This window comes from Ictalurus furcatus, chromosome 2 (genome assembly GCF_023375685.1).
Source record: "Ictalurus furcatus strain D&B chromosome 2, Billie_1.0, whole genome shotgun sequence".
In the NCBI taxonomy this organism is placed as follows: domain Eukaryota; kingdom Metazoa; phylum Chordata; class Actinopteri; order Siluriformes; family Ictaluridae; genus Ictalurus; species Ictalurus furcatus.
Genome location: NC_071256.1, coordinates 27,255,555 through 27,270,732, shown reverse-complemented (window position 1 = coordinate 27,270,732; position 15,178 = coordinate 27,255,555). Strand labels below are relative to the sequence as shown.

Genomic DNA, 15,178 nt, shown 5'->3' with positions numbered 1-15,178 from the left:
TGTGAAACATGGAGGGGGTAGATCATGGTTTGGGCCTGTTTTATGCATCTGGGCCTTACCATCACTGATGGAACAATGAATTTTAAATTATACAAGCTAATTCTAAAAGAAAATGTCAGGACATCTGTTCATGAAGTGAATCTCAAGGGAAAGTGGGTCATGCAGCAAGACAACAACCCTAAGCACACAAGTTGTTCTAGTAAAGAATGGTTAAAGAAGAATAAAGTTAATGTTTTCTAATGTTTTGGAAGTTAATGTTTCAAAGTCCTGACCTTAATCCAATAGAAATATTGTGGAAGGACTGGGCACAAGCATCTGAGGAAACTCACGCACATCCCAGAGTTGAAGCTGTCCTGTACTGAGGAACGGGCTAAAATTCCTCCAAGTTGATGTGTAGGACTGATCAACAGTTACCAGAAACATTTATTTATTGTTGCTGCACAAGGGGGTCACACCAGATACTGAAAGCAAAGGTTCACATACATTTGCCACTCACAGATATGTTATATAGGATTATTTTCCTCAAAAAAAAAATGACCAAGAATAATATTTTTGTCTCATTTATTTAATTCAGTTATCGTTGTCTACTTTTAGGACTGGTGTGAAAATCTGATGATGTTTTAGGTCATATTTATGCAGATATACAGAAAATTCCAAAGGGTTCACAAACTTTCAAGCACCACTGTAGGTGCATAGAGCCAAAAAAGACAAATAAAGAAATGACCACTGCTGGGTCTCTCTCTGCACAGTGTCTTTAAAATTTAACAGCTTTAAACTTTAACAGTTCCTAGCTCAGCGTGATCTCAGGAGACGATGAGCAAACCTATGTTGCAACCATTTCACGATTTCCACCCATACAACGGTCGGTAGCAGACATTTCACACCAGATCAGCTAGCCAAAACCACCAAGGGACAGAGAAGCATGGCCAAAAGTACAGGGCCATTGCTCTTTGAATGGAATGGCTATTTATTTATTATTTATTATTTAAATATCACGGCCCAGAGAAAGGCAGGTGATAACACCTTACAAGAAATACTATACTAAATGAATAATAATAAGAAGTAGCAGAAGAAGAAGAAGAATAGGAAGAAGAAGAATAAACAAAATTATTATTATTATTATTATTATTATTATTATTATTATTATTATAGCAATACCTTTAACTTTATAACATATGGGTTATCACTTTCAAATAAAATCACACAGAATCTTTTAATGTATGTGTTTAGAAACTATATTATGGCCGGTATCCAATTTCATCCAATGCCACCCTGTTAACAACAGTACAAGCTACTTTGCAGTGAACTGTGTGGGCTAATATTGCCTTGGATTTATGTTCTGTTAATGGGTATTTTCTTACCTTCATAGATGTTTATTTATGATGCTACACACAATTTGTCCAACTTGCTAGAAAGTGCTTTGCAAGTGTTCTTACATATCTGATGAAGGTCACGACTGACATTCATCTCTAGGAGCTCTTGCAAACACAGACTTCAAAATATAGCAATTACGACTGTAGTGAATGAAACGGAAACACAGGAACCATGCTGAATATAATGCGGTAGTGTTTGTGCAAGGAGCCCATTGTATAATAGACAACTGCGCAAGTGCATTCTATCTTTTAACTCCATGCTTGTTGTTTCTCCACCAGACACCAATGAGTAGACCTGGTTGCGGCCTGCAGAACAGGGCGCGACTGCATTTGTGGGTGGGGCTACGTGTTGCTCCACCCATAAAAGTTAGGGGTTATGGTTAAGGTTATGAGTAGGGTTAGGCGTTGACGTAATTACATTGCCACTTACCAATAAGACCAGTTATGGATGGAGCAACACATATAGTCCCACCCAAAAGTGCAGCCCTGCCCTGTTCTGCAGGCTGCAGAAAAATCCTTTGATGATGTGATGGAATTTTGTGTGAAATATAATTAAATAACAATATGCTTACGATGAGTATTGTAATTAATTGATCCTTGCATATTTGTATATACAAAGCTGCACAAAAGATGCTATAAATGATGTATTGTTCATCATCATTGAATAACCCAGACATTTCGCATACTATCAATGCATTTTGCTTTATTAAGAATGTTGTCATTAACCAAACTCCAACAACATAAAGGCAGATCCCTGAAGCACAGTGAGGTCATCCATCTGAGCACAGTCATCATTAATTGACGTCGCTTTGAAGTGACGCTTGAGAGAGTGAGGATATTCCATTCGACTTGCTTAGATTCCTCTCTCCTCGCATCTCATCCTTGCACCCTTCCCTCACATTATAGAAAATATCTATGAAGTGTAATCAATATGTGTAACTAACATTTGGATATGCTAATAAAGTGTAATCAATATGTATGACGAACATTTAGATTTATTACTTAAGCATAATCTATATGTATAATCAATATTTAGAAGCATAATCTAAATCCACAGAACAATGTTTGATCAAGTTATATTCTAAGTGTGTATTGAGTTAGATGAATTCTGTGTCTTACTGAACAATAATTGTTTTTATGTACCAGCCTATATCTTACTCCACAGAAGCAAATAACTTTGAGGCCAGATACCAATTAACGAGTTAGTATAAGGCCTTAGGAAGGGGGGTAAGTTTCAGCTAAGAACAGCAGATAGAAACAGACAGAAGCTCATTGAGGTCAAGGTCAGGACTGAGTAAAATCTTTTTGTAAAAAAAGAAACGATGTCCCCATAAAACCTTTTCAAGAAAAACAACTAACTGCGCATGCTCCACAAATTTAAGATCACATATAGACATGAATATTTAATTGTGGCAAAGAAGATTGGTCTGTTTTAATGAGGAAAAGCAAAACCCCGCCTACAATGAGTATGCTGTGGAGAAAGGTATAAAAAAGGCTGTGTGTGTTTGCATAATTTTAGACTTTCTGCAGACTGTCTCACTTTATTATTTCGATAAAGTTTATTTACTTTTTGACATCTACTAAACTCTCTGTCTCTTAAGTTTTTGAGTTAGGCTGAAAAGATTGTTTTCCACGACAACATCCTCAGGGGGTGGAGCTAAGACACAAGGAAAGGAAGCCAGGAAAGGAAATGAGGATGCACAAATAAGAAATGAGAAGCACCCTTTGCATCCTTCCCTCACATCCTAAGGGGGTGGAGCTAGGATGCAAGGAAAGGAAGCAAGGAAAGGAAATGAGGATGCACAAATAAGAAATGAGAAGCACCTAAAGTGTCAGACTTGACGGCTCCGTTTTCAACTACTCCCCCGACTGTAAGCCGCAACACTCACCGATCGATTACATCCAGCCGAAGTCGAACACACCTATTTAAAAAAAAAATCTAGTGTGCTATGACAAATGCATAATTTCTCATATTAAAATGAATAAAAAGGATTCATTGGAAATTGATTGTAATCGGGTGTGATTGGGCGACGCAGCGATTGACGTCATTGCGTCATTGCGTCATCTTACCGGAAATCGTCTTGCCTCCTAAAAAAATTATTAAAAAAAAAAAAAAAAAATCCATGCGAGCCGCGTTGGCGCTTCCTCAGTGACAGAGCTGTAATTTCGGCTGGTGTGTTGAGAGCTGTCTTCGCGGGCTGGGCATGTTGAGGTAGATTACCAGGTACGTTCATGATAAATGTTTGCTTGTCGTATCGAGATGAGGGTTTTTGAAGTGTTGTTATTTACGTGGGAAAACACCCAAGCCGTTTAGTTAGATGTTAGCGGCTTAGCTTGATGATTAGCCGGTTGAAGGGGCCTGGACTGAATACTGCGTTAGCTGGTAACGTTAGTTTGTTTGACCTTTCAGAAGGTCCGAATGTTCCTTTTGATGTTCAGATACGGTTCGTTGGACTCGTAGTGTTAAAAACAAAATGAAGGGGCTCAAACAGGTGAATAGATAATAGATGTCACGCATTAGATGTTAAGTTCGCCTAAGTAACTTATCGCGAGCTAGCTTATCAGATATGACCGTTGTGTAGATGAGTAACTCCCTAGCTGACTAAATGGCAGAGTTACAAACTCATTTTGAGTGTAACGTTATAAATTCCTCTGTCACAAAATTCTCCGGTGTTCCTTAATCATGGTACGCTACATATCGACCGCTTTTTATTCGTATTATTAATTGAGCTATACACCACTAAACTGTAAGAGACGACTGTGTGTATTTATACAGCCGACATTTCTGAATAACACACTTATGAACTTTTGAATTTATTGTTTTATTAAGTGTTTGTAACCAGCACCACGGGTTGAGTCTAGCACATTTATGTGGGATAAACTTAATTTACCTTCAAGGTTTAGTGAACGTCTGAGGCAAATTATACTTGACCCTGGCTTTTGGGCGTTCATGCTCTACAGAGTAACCTGCTTTCTGAATAAGACAATATTGTGATTAAGGTGTTTACATGAGTCGCTTTTAGAATATTCCTTTCATGTACCCGTTTTACATATTATAGAATATAGTTCGATTAACATCACACGTCGTTACGTCACCGCGCCATACCGTCCGACGTTCCCTCCAGAATTTCACGTATAAACATACAGTTCGTCTTCGTTATGGTACCCTATACAGTTTTGGGTGTTTTTGTTAAAAAAATAAATTACGAACGCTTCAAGTGCGGTTAATTATTTGTCATGCTATACGTGCTAATAGACAACTGCCTGAAGCCGTGGGTCGTGTTCCAAACCGCGTACTTACCTTCTATATAGTAGCCGAGATGCCTACTATAGGCCTATAATAGGCGAAATACATGCAAGTACGCGGTCTGGGACGCAGCCGTGCTCTCTTGTTTGCCGTAAAATGGTTGAGCACTGCCGTGTGTATACCTGTCTTGTCGCAAAATGCGGTGAAAACTCTCACATGACGTTAATAATGTGATTTGGTGTTTACATGTCTGTAATGCACCTCGATAATGTGACTAAAACAGGAGTACTCCACATGTCTTAATTCGATTTGTGTTTACTTCGAGTATGACTTTAAGGTAATTAAAATTGGCTGTTTACATGGTAGTTTCTAAATCAGAGTATTGTCTTAATTGGGTTAATATTGGATTATTGTTGTCCATGTGAACATACTGACTGATGCTCATTAGCAAAACTGATTGAATTACCTAGATCCTGTTTGTGGTAGCTAATATACTGTAATACCCCAAACAGTAATAAATGAACATCCAAACAGCATCACTGGCCGATCAGTTCTTGCTATAGATTTACTTATGTTTCTTCTAAGTATAGTATTGCAAAAACACAGTAAAGCAGTGCTATTTTTAATACACTGAAACCTGAAACTTCTCATTTATGTACCTTCATCCGAAGCCAGGAAGCTGGAAAACTCTTTAAATGCTTTGAGTTGTTACATTTTGTGACTTTTTAATTCAAAACCCCTTTAATCAGGTTGCAAGTTTTAGTTTTAAGCCTTGATTCAGCTCAGTGTGCTGAGTATGTGTTTGTTTAAACTAGTTTGGTGAAAGTATCTGGTTTGTTATAAACACCGGTAGCAGGCTCCTTCTTGCAGGATGGTGGGTGGGTGTGTGTGTGTGTGTGTGTGTGTGTGTGTGTGCGTGCGTGCGCCGTGTTTTCCTGGAAATAATGTCATAGACAAAGAATCTGGCCTCTCTTCAGCCTTGTCTTTGGTTAGACTCTGACTCAGAAGAGCAGGCGTGAAATGAGAGGAAAGTGATGGACAACATCCCGCTTTTCTTTCCTGTGTTTGGCCATCTTGTCCTTTGGGTTTGGTTTGGGTGCAGAACTTTTAAGGAGATATATATTAGAGATGCACCGATGTAGGCAAATTTTTACGTTATGGGCCATTGGCCGATAGTTTAAAAACATCCGATAATCAGGGCCGGTTATATCCTGTCAATAAAGAGGGCGGGAAAACACAGATTTCATGCTGTGTGGAATGATGACAACTGCAGTTTGTAAGTTCTGTGATCTCTGCACTGCTAAAATTTTACAAGTGAGCATCAGTGAAGCGGGAGTTTTGGCGTCAAGTCAAATTATTATTTTTTCCCCCGCTCACCCTCATGCTGAATTACAGTGCCAGCACACCACTGAAAGATTTAAATGATGAGTTAACAAAGTATATATTGCACAGAAAAATATATTTGTAGAGTAGTATATTTCATATCTAGTTAATGTTAATATATAAAAAAGTTGATATTCTATATTACCAGTTTGATGTTCAGTGATGAAGTGAAATGCTATTGTTTGTGGTGAGTGAATGAGTCTAACAGGAGGTTTTTTCGAATTCATTGTTAATATGAATTAATAACATTCAGTAAGTTAAGAAATCTTAATTTAATCTTCAGAATTTAGTTAATGTGTTAATGTTAATTTGAGTAATGTGTTCTGTTTGAGACCAGTTACTGTGAAACAACTATATAAAGTTTTTATTTGGATTTCCTTCAGAATTCTTTTAAATTAATTATTAATTTCTAAGAAGCCATATAAGGCAGAACCACCAAACTATCGGTATCAGCTGATATCACTTTGAATTATCGGTATCGGCTAAGAAATTTAGTATCGGTGCCTCTCTCTATATGTATGTATGTATATGTATATGTATATGTATATATGTATATATGTATGCGTGTCTGTGTGTATGTAAGTGTGAGAGAATGAGCTGGCCACTGTTAACCTGTAGTGATGGGTCTCAGATTTGAGAGGAATTGTGTCATGTAATTTAAACCTTAATTTAAGTTGTGGGTTGTTGCATCTTAGATTACCTGGAGCCACTAATATTGATTTTAAATAAATACAAAGGGGAATAAATAAGATTTAAAAAAAAAAAAAAAAACAGGTAATGCTGAGTTTGGACTTTTACAAGAAAACTTTTTTTTTTCTTTTACATTTGCTCCATTTAACGTTTTGTTCAGTCAGCATGTTTGTGCTCCTGAATCTGTTTTAGCAGCTTGTCTGACTTGAAATATTACCACATAAAGAGTATGTCATCAAAGTCATGTCCTAGTATGCAGAGTATCTACTCTGGTTAACCAAAATCGAGCCTTAAGTGTACTGCATGTATTGAAATTTTGTGGTTCATTGGGGTGAACTGTCCTCCTGTGAACGACATTGCTTTGGATTTGTTGTGCTTGGTAGGCAAAGACTGTGCTGTGTAGTGTGTTTCTCAACACTATCTTTATAGTAACCACATAACTAATTTTAGCAGCATACTGTATTCTCATGTATTGAGCAATAAATATAAATACATTGGGATTTTGATTAGGGATTAGGATATTTGTCACTAGAAAAGGATTTATCCTGTCATACTGCAGCACAGATGTGGTAGTAGAACTGTGTGTAAATTATTTCGCCTTTATAAGCCCATGTGTGGAACAGAAGTGCAATAAAGTAGTGATGCCAAGCTAAGAAGGCTTCCGACAAAGGTCAGTTTATACAGCTTGGGTCTTTTACCTCACCAAGGACTGTTTCTTTTTATTTAAAATGATAAGTCTATGATTTATCATTCATCTATAATTCAGTCAATGAGAATATTGTTCATATTTAACCGCTGGCTTAGGTGAATTTCACATACAGTGTGCCTCAGTTACTGAAATGTATAGGTACACTAATCCATAAATGTCTCTGGTTATTTCAATTGTGATGGATGGAGTGATTGCTAAGCAGTCGCAGCTAAAACTAAAGATCTTCTGTTCGTCTCCTCTTACAGGACTTTAGGGTTTTTCCAGTGATTTTAAGCTTGTGCGTGTCTTGAGTTTAAATGCAAGGGTAGCCTTGGGTTCTGTTCCTCTGTCAGACTCTTATTGCTATTGATCTGTTAGCCAGTTCATCAGGGTCAGATTCCCAGGGAATAAATTAAATATTGGTCACAAGCAGCATTTAAAAAAAAAAAAAAAAAAAAACTTTCTTTATTATTCTACAGTCTTCTACCATGGACAAAGAGATGATGCCAAAATTCACTTCAAAAGACGAGGAAATTGAATACTGGAAAAATTTGTCCCTCAAATACCAGAAAAGGTAAGTTGTTAACTGTTTATTTATCTTTACAGTTTGTGTGTTTGTTTGTAATACGAGTAAGTCAAGCAAGTCTATGGATAATAAAGCACCTCAGAAAACTGCATACAGTGTAGTTGAGACTTTGGTAGACATTTCAACTGGCATTTTCATCTTGGTTGAGCAGAACTACAAAGGCCAGTGAAGCAGAAGCCTTGAAACATTGCTTTTTGGAAAACTGCTTTGTCAGTCCCTGTGGTGAAAATATAGTTACAGAAATGCTAATGCACACAGCGTCGTGATTGACAACCTTATGACACCATACCACCACAACAGCCAGGATTATGCTTTATAATTCACTGTGACATCTTGTGCTGGTGTTGCTGTGTCAAGCCTAAATTACACTGGAGCATGCTTGGAGGGAGGGGAGGGAGGACGGACTCCTGAGATGTTTGACGACCAAGATCAGTTGATTAAACAAGTGGAACCAGGTGTGTTCTGTGTTAAAAAGTAAAAAAAAAAAAAACTAGTTGTACCTTTGTCCCTAGAGAAGATCCACTGAATTGTACAGATGTTGTGTGCAGTGTCTTTCAGTAGATTCCAGTCTCTGTTTTGTCTTTATTAGATAAAGTTTCTATTATGACCACCAGCAGCACTTGGCATTAACACACATGGCGATATGTAGTTGTAGAACATTGTGGCTGTATTGTGGCTCCTTAGCTCCCAGGGCTGGTGGTAATATGAGCTTAACACAAGGTTTGTTGTTGCATAGTTATTTAACATGCTGAAGTCTTTCGTATGATGTCATTTTCACTTTTAGCCATTCTTACCTTTTTTGTGAATATTTAATTAAATGAAAAATGCAGGGATTGGACTGTTGTGGTGAGAAGTATAAATATAAATATTTTAGGGTCTGCTGCTTGGTATTTGACAACCTAGCATATTAAATAATGTTAAGAATTTGATTCTCTTTCGTGTGCAGTTTTCTTTAGCCATTCAATACTAAGGAACTAAACTGGAAGAGAGTACCCTGTGTCTGTGGCAGGGGTGTTGGGATAGTCATACCATAGCTACTGCTGTTTTTGTTCAGTTTAATACTTCTGAACATGCTCTGGAATCCTTATTGGTGCATCATCTGTAAGATTTGATGACAAGACGCTACATGAAATCAATCCTGTTACTGGCAGAAGACTGAAATTTTCTTTTAAAAGTTGTGGGAAACAGACTGTGTATACACGTGTATGTCACGGGTCATTCAAGAATAGCACATTTTTATTAATGGGTGAAGAGGCACCTTTTTTCCCTGTCATGTAGGTCTTCTCTGACTTTGAAACACATTTTATTGAACTGCTCTACTTTTAATATCAGACAATGGTATTATTCAATAAAGCCTTTTTAAGGTATTTCTTTAGAAAAATATAATAATAATAAATTTATCCCAAATTAATTTGAAGGCATTTTATAGATGCAGTCTTTCTCAGAATATTTTATATTTTCTACTTTTAAACAGTTTTTACTATTTAAAATATCTCCTGTTTTATTTATTTGTATGCTTATTTTAGTCTTTTGTGCTTATTTGTTTGTTTGTTTATGTATTTTAATTCATTTACTTATTTATTTCTAACCTTGCTCCTTCCATGAATATAGCCATTGATGCTGGCATGGTGTTAAAAACCAAACACCTAACCTAGCTTCAGATTTGCTGAAGCACAGGAAGTATTTTAACCACAGGAATGTTTTGTTGATGAGGAAGCTGTAAAACATAACCTATGGAAAAAATATACCAACATGGAAGATCTGAAGGATAGTTAGCCTGCATGTTAACACTAAAAAGGATCTGAATCTTTAGTAATCTAAAAGTTTCGGCATGAAATATACGTACAAATATGCTGTGTGCATTTGGAATGAAACCAGACAATAGTGTGAGGTTTTGAGCTATTTCCTGTTGATGCATAAGCGTTATTTGGGTTTGTGCTGAGGACTCTTATTTCGTAGAACTGCCACGGCAGTCAAAAGACTTTGATCGCCCATGTGCAGGAGCTAAGGCCTGTAAAAGGAAAATGACTTTGATACACGCACCCTTCCTGTCAGACTCGGCTGCTTGGCAATAGACACCTTCTAAAAACAACCTCATGTGCCAAACATTACTAGAGTCACGGAGTCAGCCTGCTTAGTTAATTTCCTGTCTCCTGCCAGGGTTCCAACTTCCATTATGCACGCTCTGCTCCTTTGTGAACTCTCACCTTTGACCTACTGAGACAGGAGGTTTCTTGTCCATCTGCTCTCAGCGTGAACACGTTTGGCAACCTTTTTTTTTTTTTTTTTTTTAAAACATGACCACACTTCTCGTTGACTTAACACAAGGCTGTGTAGTCATTCAGAGAAAATATAAGCATTTACCAAGTTCTGTGTTGCCTTGTTTGGGTTTGTTTAGAACTGTATATTATTCCTGATTCATCAGTGTTCCTTTCTTTGCTGTAAATTCAGGCTAGCTCTGACTGAGTCATTTGTAATTCATCACTTATTATTTGTAACTCATGACAGCTGCCAAGCTCTAAATGAGCATGTGACCCAGTTTTAACTACTGCATGTAAAGTTGACTGAAACAAAGTGCTGAACACATGAAATCACAGATGGCCTGGACCACAGCAGTAATTCTTGGATATTGGGCATGTCCGCTTAAGGTGTGCTTATCTCCACAGTTATAATGATGCCCAGGAGGAGTTGCAGGAGTTCCAGGAAGGCAGCCGGGAGTTGGAGGCAGAGCTGGAAGCTCAGCTCGGCCAGGCAGAGCACCGCATCCGCGACCTGCAGGCTGAAAATCAACGGTTGAAAAGCGAGGTGGATAACCTGAAGGTACAAGTTTACTTTGCCCTCACATTATGTAAATATTAATTATTGTACCTTTTTTTTAATTTATTTTTTATTTATTTATATTTTTTTATTATTTTTTTTTTTCCTGCTAGTCATTGATTTGACAATTCACCTAAGGAAATGGGTGAAATAGATACTGAGCTTAGACTGACAGAAAATATTTCCATTCTGGCTGGATGCCTAGTACATGCTGTAAAAGGATTAGAGGTAGTCCTTCAGTGCATGAGAATTGAGCAGGAGAAAAACAGAAAATGTGTGACAAAACTGGCATAAAAAAGCTTCACTTTAAGCAGCCGTATTAATACTAGGGACGCAATGAAATTATGGCCGCCAAAATTTTTCAACCAAAAATTGCATTTTCGTTTTTTGGCCAAAAGAGAAAAAAAGCCAAAAATATATGCCGCCATGCCCGCCCCGTCCCTCAGCACTCAGATTTCACTTTCGATCTAGCCAACACTATCACAGCGCTACCTGGCAAACGCTGATCATGTCAGTGGTTTGGAAATACTTCTGATAAGGACAGCAAATTTGCAATCTGCAGTGTTTGTTCAACAGAAATTTCACGAGGGGGTACGGTGCCAAAGCACTTTTCCACGACGGGTTTGATACACCACTTGAAAGCATGATATCCTGTTCAATATGCAGAGCACAGCAAATCAACGGAACCTCTGCCATTCTGTGTTTTACCTGTTTTCATTAAAATGATTGTGTAGTATATTTAAACTTTCTGAATTTGCAAGATGCTAGCCTAGAGCTGCTAAGTTCATTATTTGACTGCTGTTTTGCATATCATAGTTAATGTTACATTATTTGTATAGTTGGATAAAATGTTAAATTTGATTGTTAGAGAGCTTAATGAAGACTGATGTATTTATCATTTTTGTTAGTTAACAAGTTGTGTTAATTTCATTGAGTGTGAATTTTATTGGTTTGTAGTTTTTCAATTCGGATTCATTAACTTCATGAAATGAATTTAAAAAGTCTAATATTATTAACACAATTATACAAAAAACATTTTTAAATGGGCTTTAAAAAATTTTTCCTGGTTTTCAGCCAATACGTCTTCGGCCCAGAATTTTCTTTTTGGTGCATCACTACTTAATATTTACAAAAATAAAATCCTAGAACATGGTTACAGTTTGATCAGACACTATTGCTGTCGCACATCAATGATTGGTCTGTCAAGTGTCATTTGAATTTGCTTAAGTTTTCCTCATATCTCAGTGGTTACAGTATGTGCTCAGAGCAGATACACCCGTCTTGTGACATTGGAGGGAGTGCTAAAGGGTGTAGCTGTAAAAGCTTAAAAGAATGCTAGGGATGATTTTAATTAATTTTCATTCTCTCTTTTTGTGCTTGCTTCTGATGTGCAGGAGAAACTGGAGCAGCAGTATGCACAGAGCTATAAGCAGATCTCCATGCTGGAGGATGACCTGGGCCAGACACGCTGCATTAAGGAGCAGCTGCACAAATATGTCAGGGAACTTGAGCAGGCCAATGATGACCTAGAGAGGGCCAAAAGGTACACACATACACATACACACACACACACACACGTACGTATTGTGCTTCACATATTAAGCATTCTCTTTTTTTTTTTTTTTTTTTTTTTTTTTTTTTTTAAAGCCCATTTGTAACCCTGTTTATGGGACACCATACAAACAGCTGTCACTAACAACCCCTGTACAAACGCATATCTAAATGTACATGTTGTATACCTGATTTGAATTTGTCCAGGGCAACAATTACATCTCTGGAGGACTTTGAGCAGCGGTTGAACCAGGCCATAGAGAGAAATGCCTTCCTTGAGAGTGAGCTGGATGAAAAGGAGTCTCTGTTGGTGTCTGTGCAGAGGCTAAAAGACGAGGCCCGGGGTAGACTGCACTGTTCTACTCAACACTGTTCTCTTTGATACTTATACTGCAACAAGTTGAGCCGATACTGAGGTATTAGTCTGTTTTGCAGACCTAAGGCAGGAGCTGGCTGTGCGGGAAAGAGCTTCAGATTCCACCAGAATGTCGGCGCCCAGCTCTCCAACGTTAGACACGGACAAAATGGACACTGCTGTTCAAGCCTCACTTTCTCTTCCAGCTACACCAGTGGGAAAAACAATAGACCATCCTTTTGTGAATCAGAAAGGTATACAAAGCATAAGCTCCCCTCTTCTTCTCAAGTTTTAACTCTAACAATACTCTGGGTTTTATTCATTTTCAAACCAGTTCCTTTTTTCAACTGGGCTCTAGGGGTGCATCTCAACACATGCAACTGTTTTACTCACATTCTGTGTTATTTACAAGAATCATTGGTTTACGTAATTGTATTTATTTGTTTCTTGATTTAGTGTTGACCACTGGTTGTGGAAACTCTCCACTCACCCCATCTGCAAGGATCTCTGCTCTCAACATTGTTGGTGATCTGCTGCGGAAAGTTGGGGTAATTCCTGAAATACTTTTCAAAGTGGCAACATGCACAATCGTTAAATAAAACCTTGTGCCTCTTACTCTAGACCAGCCTGTAGTAGACAGGTGTCCTCACAGTAGGCAGAAGTAAAATCTGTGTGCATATCTACAGGCCCTGGAGTCCAAGCTGGCTGCCTGTAGGAATTTTGCCAAAGATCAGGCAGCGAGGAAAAACTACGCAGAAAACGGGAACCTGATAAATAGCAATGCCACCAAGTTCTCTCATTCTCTTCACACAACGTACTTTGATAAAACGTGAGTATAAAGCTTCCCTTTCCTATCGGAGTGCTGCATGGCTTTGTCATTTATATCAAAACGTGCCCGAAATCACAGATTACAATTAAGGTGACCTTTTGGTATGCAGAGGCCTAACCCATTTGTGTGTGTTAATTGTGTATTGATCACACTGTGTGCTAATATTGATTGTTGTGCAGAACTATGAATGGCCTGGATCCTGGTGCTCTGAGCGCAATGACATCACAGCGAAATGTCTCTCCTCCCGGCATGCTACCACTCAGCGTGTGAAAGAACCACAGCTGCCTCCACAAAAATATAATACATGGACAGCACGGAAACAAAATGGAAAGGACATTGGGAAACCCTGCCACTCTGTGTGTTTGTGTGTATGAGTGTGATCCCGAGTCTCACGTGCGGGTGTCTGGCAGATGCATGTCGGACACTGGGGCACATGTGACTCTGTCGGCTGAGCCCAGTTCTTCAGTGCTCTCATTTTTCACCTTGCCTGTTTTTGTTTTTACTTGAAGCCAGCAAAATGACAAAGGAGCCCAAACAGGCCTCTGCTTTTTTTTGGCTTGTTCCAAGTTGTTGCACAAGTGAACAATTTTTTGTTTAAAAAAAAGTGGTTAAAGTTTTTTTTTTGTTTGTTTTAGGACAGAAATATATTTCAGGTTGGGTGGCTGAAGCAGATATGGAAAAGATCAGTGATGTATACAGCATATACCTCTATAACTGAATTCCATATTGTTTGCATCCAGAGTCACATTCTAATTAGGTCATTTTTTACTGAGAGCGGTGGGGGGTTGACCTGGAATGTACTGTTTTGGCCTTTCAAGACGGCATGGAAAGATCCCTTACTCTCAATACTGGCCCTTTGAATTATTCACGTGTGTCTCTGCTCTGTATGCTGCTTCAGCAGGCTGGTTGGATAGCTACTGACATAGAAAACCTCACTGTCACTATATTAGCTTTAGACAGTGGTCATTGACAGTGCAACATTGACATTCTGAAATATGTTATTAATACCAACTACAGAACTTTAAACACCACTATTCTCAGTAGTACACCTTTTAACATTACTCCAGCCAGCATCCTAGCTTAGAATGGTTATAATGAAGATAATACTGTTTTATCTATAGAAGATTATATGGCTATGTAAACTGGTTATGATACGATGTTGTCAGTTGAAGTATATTGGTTGAGGAATTGTAAGTGGCTGTGTTTACCTCATCTCTGTCTCGTGCTTCTTGACATTGCTGGTTGGTTTGACAGTCACTGTTAATTTATTTCATTCACAATTCTATAGTACTGTCGGTTGTTTCTGTTTTTTAGTTCAACTTGCCTGTACCAGCACTTTGTAAGCCACACAATGTTGGAGCACTTTTGTTTGCCCCTTAGTATTTAATTTCACACAGTATATTAAGTTATTGAGCACTCTATTGATTCTTCATTGTCACATATATATAAGATTGTAAGCATTAAAGGTTTGTCCAGGAAATTTGTACATACCAAGACTGGGTCTTACAGCTCATTAATTTATTTCAAATTCCTTATGGCATGTTTTTGAGAGGAAGCGTGAATTTTACATATTGTATATTGTTTCAAAATATAATGATAAAACAGTTGTCCAATAAAGTTTAAAATGTCAGTATAAAAAGTGACTGATCATCCATTTTA

At 37.9% G+C, this 15,178-nt stretch overlaps 1 protein-coding gene across 1 annotated transcript; it reads left to right on the top strand.

Moving 5' to 3' along the window:
• The first annotated feature begins 3,444 nt into the window (after nucleotides 1-3,444).
• Nucleotides 3,445-15,158, top strand: ndel1b (nudE neurodevelopment protein 1-like 1b). The gene is made up of 9 exons (XM_053612270.1): nucleotides 3,445-3,597; nucleotides 7,861-7,955; nucleotides 10,634-10,787; nucleotides 12,179-12,327; nucleotides 12,543-12,679; nucleotides 12,771-12,944; nucleotides 13,147-13,238; nucleotides 13,377-13,519; nucleotides 13,699-15,158. The coding sequence occupies exons 2-9, from the start codon at nucleotides 7,870-7,872 to the stop codon at nucleotides 13,787-13,789; spliced, it is 1,026 nt and encodes a 341-aa protein (XP_053468245.1). The 5' UTR covers nucleotides 3,445-3,597; nucleotides 7,861-7,869; the 3' UTR covers nucleotides 13,790-15,158.
• Nucleotides 15,159-15,178: the final 20 nt, after the last annotated feature.